At 39.8% G+C, this 22,553-nt stretch overlaps 1 protein-coding gene across 1 annotated transcript in view; it reads left to right on the forward strand.

Moving 5' to 3' along the window:
- Positions 1-22,553, forward strand: part of ATP2A3 (ATPase sarcoplasmic/endoplasmic reticulum Ca2+ transporting 3) — a 137,705-nt gene that overhangs the window by 72,504 nt on the left and 42,648 nt on the right. The window contains exons 2-8 of the mRNA XM_039334653.1: positions 1,598-1,615; positions 3,010-3,092; positions 11,721-11,825; positions 14,033-14,171; positions 16,381-16,461; positions 17,515-17,600; positions 19,987-20,451. Coding sequence (XP_039190587.1) covers positions 1,598-1,615; positions 3,010-3,092; positions 11,721-11,825; positions 14,033-14,171; positions 16,381-16,461; positions 17,515-17,600; positions 19,987-20,451 — 977 coding nt within the window. The remainder of the gene's footprint in view (positions 1-1,597; positions 1,616-3,009; positions 3,093-11,720; positions 11,826-14,032; positions 14,172-16,380; positions 16,462-17,514; positions 17,601-19,986; positions 20,452-22,553) is intronic.

Below are 22,553 nucleotides of genomic sequence, written 5' to 3' on the forward strand. Positions count from 1 at the left end.
ATTCAATTTCTTAACCGTCCAACTCAATCAATTACTCTGGGTGGCTTACAATTCCAAAACAATAAAAAGCATTTACAGTAAAAGCAATAACATAGAACTGACACTTACAAAAAGCCAGCTTGGTTGGGGCAAGTAGATCCCTGAAGTTTAATATTCACTCTTACCTGTCCAAAATGATATGGAAAATTCCTACAAGGGTAGAAGGATGTTGAAATTTGAAATAAGTAAACACAATGCTTTCAAAACAATCCTATTATATTACAAGACAGCCAAATGTAATCTTTGCTCTTGCCAGTAAACGCAAAACTATAGAATGAAGGCTTTCATTAGTTTATTTATGAATTCTCTTACGGTTTTCTAGAAGGGGAAAATAAGCTTGAGAAAATCCAGTTGAAAAATTGTCCGTGTCATAGCTATTTCAACTCTGTTTGCAGTTGTTGGATTAGATGGGTTAGATTAGAATTATAAAGTTTTGATAATCTTTTGTAACATTTTTAGTAGATGCCAAAAAGAAGAAGAAGGGCTTAGGGATTATGGTAACCACTCATGTGGGATGATTTATTGATCCAAACCTGCTTGTAATTCACTTGATGGGAAACAGAAAAGTTCTTTCTGGCCTCCAACCAGCTTCCTATCATACATCCATGGTTCTTGGACATCAAAGATGGCATTTTGAAAAGCCTCTGATCATGACAATTGTTATCCATTCAGTCTTATCTGACTCTTGGCGATTCTAGGGACCAGGTCTCTCCAAGTCCTCTTCTTGCACTACTTCTTTGAGTTTTTCTATGCTATGCTGAAAAATTATGCTGAAAAGCCTATGTGGAGACCAATTTCATACTATAATTTGTCTTTTATTTGTGTGGAATAGTGATGGTACAGCATTGGTTTATGGGCATTGGATGGCATATCATTACAGGTAAACCTTGACTTACAACAGTTTGTTTAATGACCGTTTAGAGTTACAATGGCACTGAAAAATGCGACATGACTGTTTTTCACAGTTATGACCTTTGCAGCAGCCCCATGATCATCAAAATTCAGATGCTTGGCAACTGGTTCATATTGCTGTATCCCATGTGATCACCTTCTGACAAGCAAAGGCAACGGGAAAACCAGATTCACTTAACAACCGGGTTACTATCAACTATAGTGATTCACTTAACAACTGTGGCAAGAAAGGTTGTAAAATGGGGTAAAAGTCACTTAACAAATGTCTCACTTAACAATAGAAATGTGGGGCTTAATTGTGATCATAAGTCAAGGACTACCTGTACACATTTTGAAATTGTCAGATCCATTTGTTAGTATCTGGTGACACTAGAGTGAATTGGGTGAATTTAATTAATTTAATTAATTAGTTTTTTGTTTGCTGCTCATCTCACTCCAAGGCAGCTCTGGGGAATAAGGGAAAAATTGGGTTGTTTTTTTCCCCTCAATTTTAGCACTTGCAAAATCGTTGATTATTGGGAGAATAAAACATGGAGCTTCTGAAAGACTAGGTAAAGTCTATATCTCTGCAAATCAACAGTCTTTTATTCTTTTTCCTTCCTTCCCATTGGCTGTGCTCTGTGGATCCCCCACTGGAAACCTGTAGAACTTCCAGCTGAAGAAGGTAAGTTTGATTCCTATTAGCAATCATTTGATTATCTATTTATTTATTTAACTTCTGTGTCCCCCCCTCTCGCTGAGGCGACTCTAGGTGGCTTACAGTCACATCATATTTTAATAAGAAGGGGAGGTCCCATGGACTATGTGGGAGACAAAGAAGAGAAAGTTGAGTTCAAATCACAAGTCATCCATGAAGTTCTTTGGACTGATCTTGGGATCACTGTTCTCTTTTAAATAATCTACAGTACTTTGCAAATATGTTGTAGCAATATTGCTTTTTTGCCACTCATGGGATGAATGAAGTGATAATATTTAAGATACCCACCGATGTGATCTGGGTGGGAAATGCTTCATGTAATCAGTCTGAGAGGATGATCATGTTTACCTTGATGGGTCCTTGGTGCTCTCTGAGCTTGGTTGTTTTCTTGCAGACATTTCATTACCTAAACTAGGTAACATCACCAGTCTACTGATGATGTTACCTAGTTTGGGTAATGAAACGTCTGCAAGAAAACAACCAAGCTCAGAGAACACTAAGAACTCCTCATTTCAACCCTAAGCTACAAATATTCTCCTTTATCAGTATTATGTTTATCATGAATTATATCTTTATATGGTGGGTATGTTTACCATAGAATTCCAGTGGTTCTTGCACGCATGTGCCCAAGTTGTGACAAAAAGGCCTACTATAGTTTGGACACTGTGTGTCCAAATGTCCTATTGTATTCTCTACTTAAAAAAACTAGACAACTAGTATTAGTGATTCTAATTAGTGAATTAGTGATTCTAGTTTTCTCCCTGACATGTTGCATTTTTGCTGTGCCTAGATTTTTATTGGTGTTCATGTTGGTTTATATATATTTAAAAATGCCATCCAAGAACAATTCCTGGTTTCTGAAGATCAATTATAAGTCTCCTATTGTCAGAAGAAGGTAGAAGCATACATAAGTTTGCATTTTTCCCCTTCTGACAGAATTGGTTTCATCTATAGTTTTTTTAAATGCATCCTACTTTTTAAATACATAGGCAAGGGGTATTTCTGGGATAGAAACATAGAAACCTGATGGCAGAAAAAAACTGAATGTTCCATTGAGTCTACACTTTGAATTTGTTTTTTTTAATTTCTAATTAATTTATTTTTTAATTATTATTTTATTTTTTATTTTTGTCGGATGATGGACATGTGTTTATCCCAAGCATGTTTAAACACATCTCATCTCACCAGCTGAAGTTTGTTCCTAATTTCCACTACTCTCTTTGTGAAGTAACATTTTCTAATAACACTTTTGAACTTCCCATCTCTCAGTTTGAGGTTATAATCACATGTTTTTGATTTTTACTTATTTTCTGCTGATTTTGTTTTATTATTCTAATGTGAGATTTAAATTAACTTTGTAGGAAAATCACTTCTGGAGCTAATATTGGAGCAGTTTGAAGATCTCCTAGTACGCATCCTTCTTTTGGCTGCTTTTGTTTCCTTTGTAAGTATGTTTACCTCAATTGAGATTTGTTTTATGTATTTATCAAATTTCTACATCACCCATCTCACTTGTGTTCCTCAGTATAGGCAGTTAATAGATCAAACAGTAAAATGATGTAAAAGCTTTAGTCAAAAACAAAGTTTTAAAAACTAACAAATGATTTCCTAGTAACTAAATGTTCAACTCATAGTACATGGATGCTGACCTGGTTCAATCCTATTCAGGAGACAGGTTGCTAATCTCACAGAAAAAGCTTGATTTTTCTAGTTGGCTTGGGGTGTATGTGTGTGAAATATCATACCAGCACAGAAAATTGCCAGATATCATGGTTCTCTAGCTCAGTCCCATTTGTACAAATTTCTATGGCTGGGGTGAGTGGAAACTTTTATTTTATTTATTTGTATCCCAACTTTATTATTTTTACAAATAACTTAAGGCAACAAACATCTCTAACATACCTTCCTTCTACTATTTTCCCCACAGCTACAACCTTGTGAGGTGGGTTTGGCTACGGTTAAGTGACTGGCCCAAAGTAACTCAGCTTAAGGTGGGACTTGAACTCACAATCTCCCACTTTCTAGCCTGGTGACTTAACCACTAGACCAAACAGGCTCTCAGCTTTATTCATTTATCCTTTTCAGAAGTTCTTAATATGGATATATTGCGGGGGCGGGGGGGTGTCTTTGAACTTGGATGGAAAAAAATCAGTTTTGTTTCCAGTTGTAGCTGAAATTTAGCTTCTTGTTCAAAAATGTGTATCAGCAACAATTTAATATATGGCTGCTAGACTTCAAAAATGTTCTTAAATCTCACATATCTTTATAGCAGTGGTTCTCAACCTGTGGGTCGGGACCCCATTTGGGGTTGAACGACCATTTCACGGGGGTCGCCAAACAAGGCTGTCCGCCATTTTTTTCCACCTTTTCTTTGGCCACGCCCCTGGCACTGGGTGATGTATAAGTGGTTGGGGGTCACCACAACATGGGGAACTGTATGATGGGGTTGCGGCATTAGAAAGTTTGAGAACCACTGCTTTATAGGGTATTATCTTTTTATTGATTAATAAAAGATTAATAAGCATAGCTATTAATGTGTCATTTTTAATAATGTGATAACTGTATTTGAATATGATTAGTTTCCTCTGCAGATATAAAAACAATCTATATCTATGTATTTTATTTTATGTATTTAATTTTAAAAACATTTTTTTCTTAGAAGAGGCTATAGGTTTCACCAAATTCTCAAAGGAGTCCGTCATATAAAAAAAATGGAGAATCCTTGTTTTAATTGGATTTGTTGAGCAAATCTTACTTAGACTGGATTCAAGATATATAACATATCCTGAAAATATCTATGGGCTGCAAGTTATAGAAAGTATGCATCTCCAGATTTTTGTTTTAACATTTCATATGTCTCATAATAGCAGTGGGAAATTCTGTTACCCACACAAGTACACACATAGATCTTATAAGCAGTTCTCACTTAGTGACAAGCAGATAACAGAGGGAAAAGCAGAAATGGAGGCCAGGAAAATATAAAATTGCATGCGCTGTATAATTTCAGTTATGTATTGTTTTGGGCAAAATGCCTGCTTAAATAAGAAATCAAAGTGTTTGGACAAAGATGCAACAAAGTATATTTTATTGGCACATACAGCTATAGTGATCATGGGGCTCCTTGCCAGAAGACTGCAGAAGAGCCTCAAAGCCCTCGTAGTTACAGGTTAGGTACCCTGTTAAATGATACAGAAGACTTAGAAAAATAATGTAAATTATAATATAATCTGATGCAAGAACATGAGGTGACCTTACTGTGGGCTGACTCAGTGCCTCTGCATTCTGCTCTTCTCAAGGTAGCCATCTGTTGGGGATGGTATAATGAATCCTGTAGTTTGCAGAGCATTGGTGATCTCAGGGTCCTTACAACTCTATGATTCTAAAGAGACTCCAAGCCCAACCTTTGGTCTGAACTACAACTTTCTGATACATAGGAATAGCAGTTAGACCAGTGGTTCTCAACCTGTGGGTCGGGACTCCATTTGGGGTCGAATGACCATTTCACGGGGGTTGCCAAACAACGCAGTCCGCCATTTTTTCCCCCTTTTCCTTAGCTGTGCTAAGAATAGACTCTCTTGAATAGAGTCTAATTCTATTGGCTTTCAAAAGCCAATAGGAATTGTCTAGGCTGTCTCTGCCCTGCTGAGCCTGCCAAAAGTCCCATTCTGCAAATGGTGCTGCACCAGTTGAGTAGTCCTCAACTTACGACCGGTTGAATAGTCCTCGACTTATGACCAGTTGGGGGTCGCGGCATTAAAAAGGTTGAGAACCACTGAGTTAGACTTATATGCTTCATAGTGCTTTACAGCCCATCTGTAAGCGGTTTACAGAGTCAGCATATTTCCCCCAACAATCTGGGTCCTCATATTACCGACCTCGGAAGGATGGAAGGTTGAGTCAACCTTGAACCGGTGAGAATTGAACTGCTGGCAGTGGGCAGAGTCAGCCTACAATTGTGCATTCTAATCACTGCGCCACCACTGCTCACGTGGTCCGTGGTTATTATACCCATATATTGAATCCCTTCACATCACAGAAAAGACAACCTATTCGTTTTGTTTTGTTTTGTATGTGGTCTGTTGCCTTCTCTTCCATGGTTATCTGGCAGCTTCAGCTTGCCTGCACTATCTCCCATGCAATTTAGCATCATGCATGCAAGGAGAATATTATTTATCCTCCACAATATAGTTCAAGTTGTTTAAACATGGCATGGAACTAGGGAGTGTGGAAAGTGATGTCATGTTAGGAATACAAGGTGCACCAGCTAGATTGCAACACTTAGTTGTATTTGGCTGGTTCCAGCAAGCAAAGCAAAATCAGATGTGACTGGTACTTAGCTGGAATATCACTTAAGAAACCCAGTGCAGTAGATTTAACTGAAAAAATGTCCTGGAGAAAGGCAGTAGTAAACTACTGCCATATTGTTGTCAAGAAAACTACACATCCATGTAGAGGCCAGGAGTCAAGTTCAATTCAGAGAAGGCTGGGGAGCTTCATCATGAATTGTATGGAAATCTCAGGTGATTTTTTTTCTCCTCTCATGATCTGCTTGTGAAGGAGCCCTAATAAGAATGAGCCAAAGGACATTTCGTGTCTATGTTTAATTTCACAATTGCCTGCTTTTTATTAGCCTAAATAATTTGCATATCTGTAACGGAATTTGCAAGATATTTTATGAAAAGAAATCCCTAAAAGCAGGAACGGAAGAAGGAAATAAAGACTTTTATTTTATTTTTGAGCAGTGGCAGAGGGGTTACATTTACCTTGTAGTACCTCCCTGGACAAAAACAACTTTCAGGACTTTTTCTAGTTTTTTAGGTTGAATGTTACTCGTCTGGATTTTCTTAAGGCTGGGGAATTGCCAACAAACCTATTATCTTAATTATTCCCAAAAAGTTAGACAATATGGCTATCAAATTAAAACAAAGTGACACAAACTTGGTGAGCTACAATTGTGCACAAAAAATGTGTCATCCTGCCTTAAAGCAATGGGCATTTGGCACATTGCACAAAGAAGCATGCTCCATCCTCATTCAGGAAGCATTTCGTATCTCATTTAAAGATAAAAAAGGTTCTTTTGCATTTTTGTTTTGTTTGGGGGGGGGGTTTCTCCCAAGAATGCTGCTACTTCCATCTACAGGTAATCCTTAACTAACAACCATTTCTTTAGCGACCTTTTGAAGTTACAGTGGCACTGAAAAAAATAATTAACAACACGTCCTCACACTTAGAACCTTTGCAGCATCCCCCTGTCATGTGATCAAAATTCAAGTGTTTGGCAACCAACATATATTATGGCAGTTACAGCATCCTGGCGTTATGTGATTGTCATTTGTGACCTTCCCAGTTGGCTTCTAACAAGCAAAGTCAATGGGGAAAGCTGGATTCACTTAACAACACTATACCACTATACCATTTTACAATGCCTTGGTAAGGCCACTCTTGGTCACCACGATGTAAAAAAGATGTTGAGACTCTAGAAAGAGTACAGAGAAGAGCAACAAAGATGATTAGGGGACTGGAGGCTAAAACATATAAAGAATGGTTGCTGGAATTGGGTATGTCTAGTTTAATGAAGAGAAGGACGAGGGGGGACATGATAGCAGTCTTCCAGTATCTCAGGGGTTGTCACAAAGAAGGAGGGGTCAATCTATTTTCCAAAGCACCTGAAGGCAGGACAAGAAGCAATGGATGGAAACTAATCAAGGAGAGAAACAATCTAGAACTAAGGAGAACAATTAATCAGTAGAATAACCTGCCTCCAGTAGTTGTGAATGCTCCAACACTGGAAGTTTTAAAGAAGAGATTAGACAACCATTTGTCTGAAATAGTATAGGGTTTCGTGCCTGAACAGAGAGTTGGACTTGAAGACCTCCAAGGTCCCTTCCAACTCTGTTATTCTATTCTATTCTATTCTATTCTATTCTATTCTATTCTATTCTATTCTATTCTATTCTATTCTATTCTATTCTATTGAATTTTTAATGGCCGTTTATTTTGGGTGAAGCTCCTGGAAAGGCCAGTGGAGAAGGGATACATGATTGTACCATGGCTTGGGCATTTGATATTCTTCTGATGTTGGAGTTGGACAATCGTCAGCAAGGACAATTCAGACAGGAAGAAATTGTCCAGGGTGGTTTGGACAGGTGAGACAGAAACTGTCTAATGTCAAGTCTCACCTTGTACAGTATGAAAGAACAGAATGTGTGTTATAACAACTGGAGCTTAACAACTGTGGCAGAACAAGGGCAGAAAATCTGGTGCAACTCACTTAACAACCACCTTACTTAGCAATGGAAATTCTGGTCCAAGTTGTGGCCGTAAGTTGAGGACTGTCTGTATTTCATAAAGGCCGTCTTGCTTCTCATCAATCCTCATGCTTAGTTTTGTATTGGAGTGAGTGATCTAAAAGTCTCTGAAGAGAAGCAGTGGATCAATAAAGGTACTAATTATGGACAGTCAAAGAAAGAAGGATTAAAGATTAAACTGCCAATATAATATCTTTATATCAACCATGTGGTATTGTGTATCACTGTAGTCATCCTATACCACAAGGATAATTTACTACTGTAGTATCTTTTTGCTGATCCCACTATCTCTAATTCAGCAAAGATATACCAAGAAGTGGATAGCCATGCCATAATCAAGTGTGTATTTTCAGAGATGGGCCCCTTTTCAAATACATACATAATGGGATACAAAGTCTGAAATAATGTTTTCCTTTCTATTTTCCTCCCTCCTATTCTGCACAATTATAATAAGTTGAATAAGTGTATATCCTGCTGGGTTTCTGTTCTTTCACCTCAACTTTATTTTCTTATGAAGATCAAAGGCTTAATCCAATAGAAACTGAAAAACCACAAGATGGATCCAGATCAGTGGGGATTCAACAGCTTGTTCAATTCAGTCTGTTCTGTTTTCAAATGTAGCATTAACTCAACAGGGACCAGTTCTTTTGTCTTTTGAGCTGGCTTTCCATCAGAAGAAGGAAAATTAAACTTTGCAGCTAGGTAACTGAGGAATAATGTCCAGGAATGTTTGGCTGAAAGCAAAAGGGTAAAAAAAAATAATCCCCAAATTAAGGAAGTTTTTATTTAGAACAACTGCTTTGAAGTATTTTTTTGGGTATCAGATGTGTAGCTACAGGAGATTCGAGTCACTTCCCTCCACCTGAGAAAATTATTTGCTGGAAGAAGTTGGTTTATTTTTACTATCTACCACTTAGCTAAGCCTTTTAAAAAAACAATAATTTTCAGATTACATTTTTCAAGCTTTTTCTGCCTCAACAACAGTCAATAGAAGCTCCAACATATGGTAGACTACATCTGGGCAGCCAATGGTGTTGTGGGCACTACATCTCCCAGCATGCTTCACAATGTACTCCACTAGTTGAGACTGGAGGAAGCCACAAGAATAATTTCCCACTGTAGATCATGGGATGGTGACTGAATGAAAGAATGTTATTTTATTTTTATTTTTTTCAATTTGGATAGCTACACATCTCATATGTGTAGGTGCCTCACAATTAAAACATCAATAAAAACAGCAAAATGCATATAAAACCAAAAGGTACACTGCAGCCATACCCACTTTTAATATGGGAGCAGCTTTGCATTGTCATGGATATTAGACTCCCCAAAACCTTTCTCTATTCCCTGGTTCAGTGTTTCTCAATCTTGGTAATTTTTAGATGGGTGGACTTCAATCCTAGAGTTCTGTACTTTCTGATTCTGTACTTTCTCTCTTGCCTGCAATGGTCTGCCATTAGACCTCTAAAGTAGTAGCATCTGCAGGGGGAGGAGACAAGATGGTGGATGTGTAATTGTCAACCCTGCTAACATTGGATGTTCTTGCTTTGACAACAGATGGAAATGCAGCCATTTTTCCTCTGTCACTTTTAGAGTTAGTTGATGCTGGGATGGGGATGTGGATGAGAGTCCAGCTAGTCATAACAATAATAACTCAGCCGTGGGAATCCAAGGTTTTTAGGTCCAGAGCTGATAGAGATTTGGCGAGCTGGGGAGAAAGTCCACTTCAAGTTAATTGGGGAATGTGATTTATGACTGTTAATTGGAGGAGGGAATTGTGCCTTGCTACTTTGTGCCAGGGGAGGGGAATTCAGTTTTTGGCTTCTACTATGTAGTGCCAATACTTTATTTCTCGAATAAAAGATTCTTTAAGGAAAACAATGCCTCGGAGTTCTTTTGAAGAGATTCATTTGTTGGAACCATGACAGTAATATTGATACTAGTAATCCTTGACTTATGACCAGAGTTGGGATTGGAACTTTTATCACTAAACAATGTGGTTACATGACTGCACCAGATTTTACAATCTTTTTTGGTGCAATTTATTAAGCAAATCCAGTTTCCCCATTGACTTTGCTTTTTGGAAGCGTGCTTAGGAAGTCCACAAATGGCAGTTATGTGATCCTGCAATGCTACAACCATTGTAAATACATGTTGGTTACCAAGCACCCAAATCATAGTTATATGATTGTAGAGATGCTACAATGGTCTTAAGACCAAAGACTGATTGTAAGTCATTTTTTTCAGCACCATTACAGCTTTGAAAAGTCACTGAAAGAATAGTGGTAAATCAAGGACTACCTGTATCTTAAATTGTAGTTAATACTGACAGAATATTTTTCTTGTTGTTTTTATTATCAAAACTCTTAAGCCAGTATTTTTCAAGCTTGGCATTTTTAAGATGTGTGGATTCAAGTCTCAGGATTTCCCAGCCAGCATGATTTGAATTCAAAACAAGAGTAGGGTGGAAATCTCAAAAGGAACCCTCCATAATTCTCTGGAATATAAAAGCTGGGAAGGGGGGAGAAGTGTTTCAAGCGTTTCAGATTTGCAAGAACCTATTACTTTAACTTTATAATAAAGGTAGTATTAGTACTCATGGTTTTGGTTTTGCTGTCTGGACTATCTCAAAGGGTTGACAGTGGCAATTAAATCTCTGAATTCAGTGACTCTGAACCTCTGAATTAAACTGTTCTGTGGGCACTGAGCATCACTGTGGGATTGGGAATGGCATACTCTAGGGAGCAATTAAGGGGTATATTTAAAAGAGAAGATTGTACAAGGACAAGATAACATTTCTCAAACACTTGAAAGGATGTGGTATAGAAGAAGAAGTCCACAAGGTTTCCTTGGCTCCCCAGCATGTGAGACTTAAGATGCTTAAAAAACAAGAAAGCAGACTCTGGTTGGACATTAGTAAAATTTCCCAAATAGCATGTGCATTTTAACAGTAGAACTAATTACCAAATGAAGTTGTAGACTTGTCTTTAATGAAAGTCTTCAGAGTTGTTTCTCAGAAATACTTTATGTATTTATGTATTTAGTATGGCCTTGGTGGCCCTTTCAGATCCAGCTTCTGTTTTGGTAATATGAAAAAGGCTGTCCTGAAAAATCAAAATGAGGTGCAGTAGAGCTGCTAGGGAAAGAAAAGGCTGAAAACTTGTTCCAGGAACCAACTTCAATTAATTTAATTTAGAATCCTAATTTGTGACAGGTCCCTTCCCACGCTATTCCTCACCACCCTTCTCCTTTGACATCTAGAGTGGCATTTAGGGATTGAAGGTGTCTTTGAGATTGGGGGAAGAAAGGGGATTGGAAACTTCTATGAAGTTATTCAGTCTGATTCATATGAAAATTCAAGATGATAGATTTAAAGTATAAGCTAATCTTTCTGTGTTTCAAAAATAACTACAAGCAAAATCACACCTTTTTTAAGTAGAACAGCAGGTAACTTTAAAAGTTGCACCTCTTTCACAGGCAACACAAGTTTGTTTTCCTACTGCACTGCTCCATATGTATGGATGTATATATTTAAGCATCCCCTCCTCATCGTAGGAGGAGATGTTCTGTCTTCTCAAACAAACTTGATAATGATTAACATCTTAAAAAAAAACTTCTGAAATTTGTTTTAGTCAGTTCTCCTTTTGGCTGGAATGAAGCCCTCAGCCATGACTGCTTTTCATCTTGTTTGTTTTTTGAGATGGTTGTCTAAAATGTCCCCTCCTCATCTCCTCCCTGTTCCTTCCTTTTCCTTTCCTCTGCAGATTCTGGCCTGGTTTGAGGAAGGAGAAGAAACTACCACAGCCTTTGTGGAGCCTGTTGTGATTATTATGATCCTCATAGCCAATGCAGTGGTAGGAGTTTGGCAGGTATGTTAACGGGCTGGTCACCTACCTGCTTTGATGTGTCTTCGGGTGGGAGAGAGGAAGCAAGTTATAGCCAATTCACGTCAGCTTCAGGTGTGTTTTAGGAGTTGATATAACTGCAAGTCTGAATCCAGTCTGTGTCAGTTTCACATATTTTTTTCCAATAGTATCTGCCAAATGGAGAGAAAAAAATCTCCCTCACCCCCCATTTATCATAGAAGTTGCTTTTCAAAAGAAATTAACAGTCAGTTGGTGAGAATGGCTAAAGATATCTGAAGGAAAGCATGGAATCCTTTGAAAATTGGCCAACTTCCTTCTTAGTGATTGTTTTGTAATGATTAAACAAGTTTATTTGATTTTCTTTTATTTTCCCTGCCTCTAAATCTCCATCCAGATGGCTCTGCTCTACTCTGCTCTGTTCTACTCTACTCTACTCTACTCTACTCTCCCCTTTCTCCTTCCCCTACTCCTTTCATTTATACCATCTGTGTAATTCCTTCTCCTTTTTCTTCTCTTCCTCTCTCTCCCTCTCCTTTCTATTTCTGCTGGTGTGTGTACATATGAGTGCAAGAATATGATCCATACATATAAATAGGAATCACTTAATTACATCAAGGAAATTCTTTATTTTACAGGCAATTAATTTTAATCAGGAATTTTGAATTCAGTTATATGACTTCTGGGTATCCCCAGAAACTTCCTGCTCTTATTAGAATGATGGGAGTAGCATCATGCTGTCATGATACAAACTCCACACTATAGGATATTACTTTCATTAAGAAAAGGGGTGATATTTGCATTAGAATGGTGTGATGCATTCTGCTCTAGTTTCCACTGAATAAGGTGTATTGCCTGGATGTGTTTATTTGAGGGGGGAAATCTCCAGGTTTCAGCTGGAGGTGAGCACCATATGTTGACAAAAGGAAAAAGGTGGGGTGTTTCATAGAACTTTAGTCACATATCTATTTTCTCCTAATTGTTCCTCCTATTGGGGAGGGTTGTATTAAATGTAAGGTTAACTTCCTTTTATAAAATAGAATATTTATTGGAGCCTTTCATTTATCAGTAAATGGGGGTTAATGAATCTGCCTCCTTGTAATCTCACACCTATAACAATACAGAATGGAATATAAAATAACAGAGGTGGAAGGGACCTTGGAGGTCTTCTAATCCAACCCCCTACTCACACAGAAGACCCTATTCTGGACAAATGGCTATCCAATCCCTTCTTAAAAATCTCCAGTAACGGAGTACCCACAACTTCTGGAGACAAGCCACTCCACTGATTAATTGTTCTCACTGACAAGAAATTTCTCCTCCATTCTATGTTGGATTTCTCCTTAAAAAGTTTCCATTCATTACTTCATGTCCTGCCCTCAGGTGCTTTGGAGAATAGGTTGACCTCCTCCTCTTTATGACAGCCCTTCAAATAAATCATTCGTCTTTTCTATACAGTTCCTGCATAATTCTGCATTTTAAAAAGACATGCACACAGATTTGTATTTATTTTTACACCAACTTCCTTTGCATAGCTCTGTGCATAAGCTAAGAGATCCCATGTACTGTTTTGGATGTTGCAGTCTGAAAAATAAATGTTGGTCTAGATATTAATCCAGTTTAGGGAGTTAATTTAAAAACAAAGATCATTTTCAGCTCCAGCCTTGCATACCACCATCGCTCCTCACAAATTGATACAAACATAGAAGAGAATGCAATTTTGATTGAACACATGCCAAATTGACATTGGCTAGAAATATATTTTTGAAAGTAAAAGAGGTTACAAAAATAGCTGGGGCAACTTTTTAAAGAAGGCAGTTGAGGACAAATTTGTTCCAAATACACATATGATAATGTTTCCAAAATAGTCATTTAAAAGAAAAGAATTATCAAAATAATCCAATATGAAACAATATGAACAATATGAACCTGGTTCAACAATCCAACCCACTAAGTGCATATTTTTAACCTGCAGAATAGCATCACAATGCTATTCCATAGGGTTGCAAAGCAAGATATACAGCAGCACTCCTGGGCAGTTTACCAGAAAGACCCTGTGTGTGGTGGATACATCTGTATCTGGATGGGGTAGATCTTTTAGTTTAATCTCAACTGGAAAAACATTCTCCCCTGAGATATTCAGATTGTTCAGGGACTTCTATGTTGGAAAAGTTACAATTTTAAAAAGCCCCCCCCCCTTTTTTTTGGGGCAGGAGCGGAATGCTGAGAGTGCAATTGAGGCCCTAAAAGAATATGAACCAGAAATGGGGAAGGTGATCAGAGCAGACAGGAACGGAGTGCAGCGGATCCGAGCTCGAGACATCGTCCCAGGAGATATTGTGGAGGTAGCAGGTACAATCTCAGCCATTGGCTTGCCTTGTATGTGTCATGTTGATCTATGTTCTTATAAGATCCAGATGGAAATACCGTGTTTCCCCAAAAATAAGACTGGGTCTTTTTTTTTTTTTTTTTGCCTCCAAAAGAGGCACCAGATCTTATTTTCGGGATAGGCCTTACCTCATCTCTGCCACCAACAGCCCCACTCAGCCGGTCCACTTCTTCTGGGGCCGAAGTTCTGCAGCTGCATTCGGGTCTGCATTTTGCAATCAAGCCTTTCCAGAAGGCCTAAGCAGCCGAGTACCGAGCTATGGATTCTGCTGAGGTGTTGCAGAACCCAGCTACTGATTGAATCCATAGCTTGGTTCTTGGCTTCACAGGCCTTCCGGAAAGCCCTGTGACTGAGAAATGCAGGCCTGGCTGCAGAAGAGGCCTCAGAAGAAGAAGTGGGCTGGCAAGGAGAGGTCTGGCTGCAAGGTAAGTAGGTGCGAGGAGGGTGGGGCAGCTCCACACCCCCACCCCTGCCTTAGTTTGATTTTTAGGTGTGTGCCTCGCTCCAAAACTAGGGCTTATTTTTGGAATAGGGCTTACTTTTGGGAAAACACAGTATGTCTTCTGCTTATTTGCAGTCAAATGTCAGCAGCTGTAATTTACTTATGCTATAATAAAGGTTTATTAGTCATTGGGAACTTTTCTTTCTCTGAGAAGTTTACCTATGCTAATCTGTGGCAGCAAACATAACAAATCTTCTTGTAGCCGCCGTGGAATAAGCTTTCATGAGCTTACATCCATGCCTTAACAAATAAATTTGTAGCCTTTTAAAAAGATGCCATGTTGTTTTTGTTTTTTTGTTCTGGCTTTTGGGTTGTTTCCCATATGGACATCATCTTTTTACTGAAAAAGAGTCATTCAAAGTAATTGGCAAACTAAAAGAATAATCATAAGAGCCACTCCCAATACTAAAACTTATAAAAATCAACTTCAAGAATATTTGCTAGTGTTGGATACATTAATGATGAAGATGATTTATTAATATTGTATTGTTTGTGTGTTTTATAAAGGATATGACAGATATTTATTTTAAAGGATTTAGAATCTAAAATAAAAAGCAAAACCAAAAGGGATGGAGGCAAGAATATGTCATTATTCTAACAATGCACTCAAATAAAGAGCTGATTTCAGTGTCACAGAAACAGTGTTATCTCTTGCTCCTCTGGAATTCATTCCCTCCCTCCTGGAAATATGAACAACATTCCATCACAGGAGAAGAGATGTGTGGAATACCTGCTTTACGATAAAGTAAAAGCAAAATATTATTTGAAATAGAAATGAGCTAAACTTTTTCAGAAGACCCTTTTTTTCCCTGAAAGAAAAGTTTGTGATTTTTTCTTTCTTATCCCAGATTAGAATTTTCTGAATCTAAATTTTGTGAAGCCACCATTTTCTAGTTTCAGTGCCAAGGAAGAATAATATAGAATCTTGCAAGACCGTTAACCCAATTACTGTTGCAACCACTTGTGGCAGTAGTCAAATTAAAAAAAAATATCAAAGAGCTTAGGGAAAAAAATAATATATGGCCAATGCTACCCCATCTCTAAGTAATGAAAAGTATTTCCTCTCATTTAGAAAAATTGAATAATTGCGAATGGATATGGTAATAGTTTGCAGTTCTATTTCTGACACAAAAATATTTAAAAATAACTGCAGAAAGGTTAATTTGGAAAAGAAATGCCATCCCACGTGGTATGCAATGATATTTTTTTTTAAAAAGTAAAGTTTTTGTCCCTATCAGATCTGTTCCTAATCCAAATTTCCACTGTCCACATATTTACCTTTAAGGAAAACAAACCTATTGGAACATATATGTCCCGTTTTGCAGGAAACATTGGAGTGCTTCAAATTCTGAGTGCATGGGAATGTGATATAGTATTTGTCTGCAGCTCTTTAAAGCAGCTGCATCATTTCTTGGGATTGCAGTGGTGTAGTGATTCCTATCTCCTAAGGAAAGAAGCAAAAGGAAACTTACAGAAGAGTTGTAAACAGATGCTACAGTCACATCTCCATATTCTCTGAAGCATCTTTTTGGAATCAAATTCAAAACATGGAAAATACCTATTAAACATTGCTTTATAAATCTCTCATTATTTTGTAAATGACTGATGTTGGATTTCAGACACACATCATTTGTAATAGCAAACTGTCTCCTTATTTTTTCATCTTTTAGTTGGTGACAAAGTGCCTGCTGACATCCGAATAATTGAGATCAAGTCCACAACACTGAGGGTAGATCAATCTATTCTTACAGGTAGGCATTCTATTCCAGGGATCCCCAACCCCCGGGCTGCAGCCCACTACTGGGTCATGGCCTATTCAGAATTGATCCATGTGAGTGGCTGGCCGGAGTGCACGCACTCACAGTTCGACTTGCATGAGCAATGGGCTGGCAGGCACTTGCATGCTAGCCCATAGCTCATGCAAGTGGAGCTGCATGCATCCATGCCAACATGCTGCTTGCGCCAGTGTACTGCTTATGCAAGAGCTGCATGCATGCATGTGCCAGCCCACCACTCATGCAAGGGCTACATACGTACATGTGCACTGGCCCACTGCTTGCACAGCCTAGTTCCCCTCTCCCCCCCCCCAGCCAGGCCACCAAGCACAAAGCTTGGGGGGCGCTGTTCTACTCCACAAGAGGGGAAGTGTTTCCGAACATAGGTAGAGGTGAAATTTGGAAAGCCATAAATGAACATTAAAATGAAAGCAGTAAAATCCTAACTATGTCATCATCATTTGCATTTAACCTTTTCCACAGGTTAAAGTAAGATACGAATGAAGGTAAACAAACATATCCCAGGATAATGTTGCAGGATCCAATCTGGGTCGGTGGTTTTGGACTTGGGCTGGAGTCCCTCCTCAGAGAACTTCTCTCTCACCAGAATGAGTCCCTCCCATTCTGGTGAGAGAGAAGTTCCCTGAAGATGGGTTCCAGCATGAGCCCGAAAACTCAGAAGATTAAACCCCTGGTGTCAGTGACTGACCCAGCTTGGATCCTAAAGTTACATAGGCATTCTTGTGGCCTCTAGGTGACACGCTTGTTGATGCAGGTGAGATTTGTGGTCCAAAGCATCTGGTGAACACTAGATACTTTACCCTTGACCTCGTAAGCAGTAGAAATGAGGAAAAATCTGTCCTTCCATTTTCTAGTCTTGCCCTCCCTCTTATCCAGCATTGAATTGCATATTTGATTGTATGTGTGATTTGTAACTCAAGTTCATTCCAAACTTGATACGTCTTGTTACACAGTTCATCCTTAACTTTTGAAGGAAAAATGCATTTCAATATTCTCTTCTTTCTGCAGGTGAATCTGTCTCCGTCATTAAACATACTGATCCAATTCCAGACCCAAGGGCTGTTAACCAAGATAAAAAGAACATGCTTTTTTCTGTAAGTGTCCTCAGCTCACCTTATAAGCCCGCCCTGCTTCTGGAATGAAGCTTCTCTGTCCACATGTCTCTGGGGAATCACCGTGTATGATGGACAAATGGTAGAAACCTAAATAGATAATGTTATATTAGGCTATAAATAGGTAAATAGGATTCATTGTTTTTGGATGTAACCCAAGAAAAAAGCAGCACAGCCAAAAATAATCTGCAACTGATGTGCTACATATTGTTTATTGGATGTTTGTTATGGAGAAATAATACCTCCCTCCCTCTTCCCTGCAACTGCAGTCTAATTTGTTGCAAATTCTTCTTGTTCAGTTAGTACAGTTAGTTCTCAACTTACTTGAAGTTACAATGGATCTTCCAAAAAGTATTTATGATCCAACTCCAAAGTTCCAACTGCCCCCCGTGCAATCACATGACTGCATTTTGCGTACTCAACAACTATCTACATTTATGACTGCTTGCAGCATCCTGTGGTCATGTGACTGCAATTTATGACATTTTTGCTGAAAACCAGAACACGCCATGGCAATGGGTTTGCTTAATGACTGCAGCATTGGCTTAATGATCATGGATTTACTTAACAACCGTCTTGATTTGCTTAACAACTGCCATAAAAAGGCCACAAAATCAGATCGGTCATGATTGTCATCACTTAAAACTGTAATGGGCTGACTCCATTATAGTTGTAAGTCGAGGATTACCTGTAAATGAAGGCCAGTCAACCTTTTTAATGCTAATAATTGCATTGCCCTGGTGGTGATCAACTGGAGAGTGGGCAAAACAGAAGCCAGCAGTGGGTGAGGTCACAGAGCAAAAAGAACTTAGATGAAATTTAGATATGTGACCCATTGACAAACAAATGTGGTAGGGTGGTAAGTAACCTCTTTTCTCTCCGATGCTGTCTTTTATTTTCTCCATCTGTTACATTCTTCCTCTTGTACACCCAAATGCATAGAAGGTCTGAACTATTCTCCTGTAGATAGAGTATGAAGTTAATGTAAGAGCTACATTTAGCCCCATGGTCATCATTCTAGTCCAGCGGTTCTCAACCTATGGGTTGCGACCCCATTTGGGGTCGATTGACCATTTCACGGGGATCGCCAAGCAAGGCTGTCCGCCATTTTTCCCCCTTTTCCAGCGGGTGCCTTACCTCCCTTGGGCTGGGCCAGCTGGTGGCCCAACCGGTGGTCAGCCTGCTCTGTCTCTGCCACTTGCCAGCTACGCCTCGGCCGGCACAGGGGGCGGCACCACGCATGTGCGGCGCTCCCGGGCAGGGAAAGTCCTCAACTTACGACCGGTTGGGTAGTCCTCGACTTATGACTGGTTTAGTCCTCAACCTACGACCGGTTTAATCCTTGACTTACGACCGGTTGGGGGTCGTGACATTAAAAAGGTTGAGAACCACTGTTCTAGTCCAATACTCCAACATAGTCCAGTCTTCCTGGTTTCATACTTTTGATCATTGTCAGGTTATATCAGAGGACCCAAACTGGACCAGAGAGCCACCTATAACTTCTTAAAAGTTGAAATGTATCAGGGCTCAGCTGAAATTGGGGTAATCTCCTGAATGGGAAAATGGCAGAAAATGTAAACAAGTGTCTGTCATCAGTGGATAATATGAAGCCTTGAGAGAAAAGGAAATTCAATGCTTCTGAGAAATTAGCCCTGAAAGAGAATGTAAAGCAGGGGTCTTCAAACTTGGCCCTTTTATGACTTGTGGAGTTCAACTCCCAGAATTCCTCAGCCAGGCACGCTGGCTGAGGAATTCTGGGAGTTGAAATCCACAAGTCATAAAAGGGCCAAGTTTGAAGACCCCTGATTTAAAGAGTTTGAGAGCTGATTGGGTATAAATCTGGAGTTCCATTGTTGCTCATTTAGAGATTTTCAATTGTCTTTTAAGGATACTGTTTCTTGCAATACCTTACATACAAGATATAGTTTTTAATAATGTCCATCCATGTCTTCAATACCCAGAGACCTCTAAATGTTGTTACCATATTCTAAGAAGTCTCCTTAACTCAGACATGTCAAACTTGTGACGTCAATGACATCGCACAACGTATCGGGAGTGTTTTGCCATTGCCAGCAAAGGGGTGGGTGCAGCTTCCGTTTGAACCCATCCAGCCCACGCACTGGCAGTTTGATACCCCTGCCTTAACTGGAGGGAGATCATAATAATTATGTTTCATTTTGATGAAATATACACGGAAATGAAAAGTTTAGCTGTTTTCTTGGCTCCACCTACTCGTCTATTATTTTTGTGTGAAACCTTCAAAAGGCGCTGTCAGGCCACAGGTAGCCCTGGTCTGCCAGAAGGTGTGCAAGCTGAATTTAGGCCTGAGTGAGAAAACCTCATCTAAAATCTCTTTTCTCTTCCTAAGGGAACTAACATTGCTGCAGGCAAAGCTGTTGGTGTTGTCATTGCCACTGGAGTGTACACAGAGATTGGGAAAATCAGGAATCAGATGGTGGCCACAGAGCCTGAGAAGACCCCTCTGCAACAGAAGCTGGATGAATTCAGCCAGCAGCTTTCCAAGGTCATCTCCCTTGTCTGCATTGCAGTCTGGGTCATCAACATCAGCCACTTCAGTGACCCCGTGCATGGTGGCTCCTGGTTTCGTGGTGCCATTTACTATTTCAAGATCGCTGTGGCTTTGGCAGTGGCTGCCATCCCTGAAGGACTTCCTGCAGTTATCACCACTTGCCTAGCGTTGGGCACTCGCCGGATGGCCAAAAAGAATGCCATTGTCAGGAGCCTCCCCTCTGTGGAAACTCTAGGATGCACTTCAGTCATTTGCTCTGACAAGACAGGCACCTTGACAACCAACCAGATGTCCGTCTTCAGGGTGAGTCCTGAGCATCAAGTTGTGTGGGATACTAGACAGGTGCCAGGTTAATTTCTGCATTCTCAATTTGTTGCAATGCTTCTAGCTTGGTTAAGGGGCTTATTATTTGATGGGGTCGTTTTTAATTGCTTTGTATTTGCTGGTGTGTTTTGCCAGCAAAACCAAGGGTCAGCTTTCCTACCGGACTCTTGCAGGAAAAGGAAAACACAAAAGCACCTTGATCTAATAAGTTCCAGTTTACTTGAGGTAAAGCAATGACGTTAACACAGACCTTAGCAATCAGGCTCTATGCTTTACAAAGTTTGCGCTGGGAGCAACTGCCTCCCAACGCTGCTTAAATACTCCTTGCAATTACTACCCCACCCTCTGCCTAATTATCAGCCACAACCCCGCCACACCCATACCCAACAAACCACAACCCCACCCTCTTGTCTCCCAACCAGCACCCGGCAGCAATCAGAGGAAACCTCAATCACATCTGAGGCTTCTCTGGGACGCCCTTCTATGGTATTACATCTTCGGCTACCGCCCATCAGCTGTTCATCGGCTTGCCGCTCGTCAGCTGTTCGGTGGCTTGGCCTTCTGCACAGGCACGGTAGCTCATCTGCTCATGCACAGCGTCCAATGGCTTCGGAAATCTCCCATTTGCTGTTCTAGTGCCCAGAACGGCCGCCGGAGGATCCGCGCTCATGCTCTCTTCCCAGAACGGTGAGCTGCTTGGATCCTGTACTGGTTCTCCTCCTCTGTCACCATGCTGTCCCCCCTTCTTTGTGTGTCGAGCCCGGGAGGGCTTGACACCAAGTAGTTGGAGCAGCCAACTATGTTTTCTACAGCAACATTTCTGAGCATCCACATTTATAAAACAATGTAAAAACGGAAGTAGCATATCCCAAATAGAAGAGCTGTACCACTATGTCAATGCTTGAATTATTGGTGTAGAGGAAGACAGGGCCCATGTGAACAGTATTTATTTAGTTATTAGGTTTTTTTATCCCAGCTTTATTACTTTATAACTCAAGGCAGTGAATATACATAATACTCCTTCTTCTCCTATTTTCCCACAACAACTCTGTGAGATGAGTTAGACTGGCCAAAGTCACTTACCTGTTTTTTGATGCCTAAAGCAGGACTAAAACTTACAATCTCCTGTTTTCTAGGCCAACACTTTAACCACTACACAAAACAGTATAACAGAATTGAAAAGGGCACATGGGTCTTGGGTCCAAACTCCCGCTGAGAGCAGGAATTCAAATCTTTTCCATCCACGAGAAAGCAGGACATATTAAATAGCCTTATTTGGAAACTTGTTCTGATTGATCCCCAAATGCTCCTGGAACAGCTTATGATTTAATATTGAACAATATCGTCCTTGTTCTTGGCCTTACACACACAAGGAAAAAGGGATGGGGAAGGAAAAAAAGAGAAAGGCTCTCAGCCACCAGATTTTAAAACTTCTTATAAGAATTCTTATAACAAACAGATGGAAACTATTCAAGAGGAGGAAGAGTCAAAAAGGGCGGTAGTTTTGGATCCATAAGTCTGGTCTCAAGGCAACCTTTTGGTGATTAAGATAATCATTTTTACCAGATAGATAGATAATCACCTTGGATTCATTAAATGTGTTTATGCTTTGCTCTTTTTCCTTCCAAGCTGGCCAGGGATTTTAAATTAAAATGTTGAACTTATACCTGTCTAAAAGGGCTCAGTGTTATGTCTTGAGCTGTGTACAAAGTATGACCAAGTGCATTGTTTTTATAGCATGTAAATTTGAACAAGTTAATTGAGTGTTTGGTCAATCAGAATAGAGCTGGAAGGTAACTTAGAGCAGGGGTCCCCAAACCCCCAGTCTGTGGACCAGTACCGGGCCATGGCATGCCAGCAACAGGTCCGCACAAACGAGCAAAGCCATCCGCGAGATGCAAGCAGCACGCAAAACCACGCACTCTCCGGTCCTCGGAAAAACCTCTCTCCATGGCACTGGTCCCTGGTGCCCAAAAGGTTGGGGACCTTTGCCTTAGAGGTTTTCTAGTCCTACTCCCTGCTCAAGCAGGAGACCGTATAACAGTAATGGCAAACCTTTTAGAGATCGAGTGCCCAAAAAC

The sequence above is a fragment of the Crotalus tigris genome, unplaced genomic scaffold (assembly GCF_016545835.1).
Source record: "Crotalus tigris isolate CLP2741 ecotype Arizona unplaced genomic scaffold, ASM1654583v1 scf7180000017632.1879674, whole genome shotgun sequence".
Classification (NCBI taxonomy): Eukaryota; Metazoa; Chordata; class Lepidosauria; order Squamata; family Viperidae; genus Crotalus; species Crotalus tigris.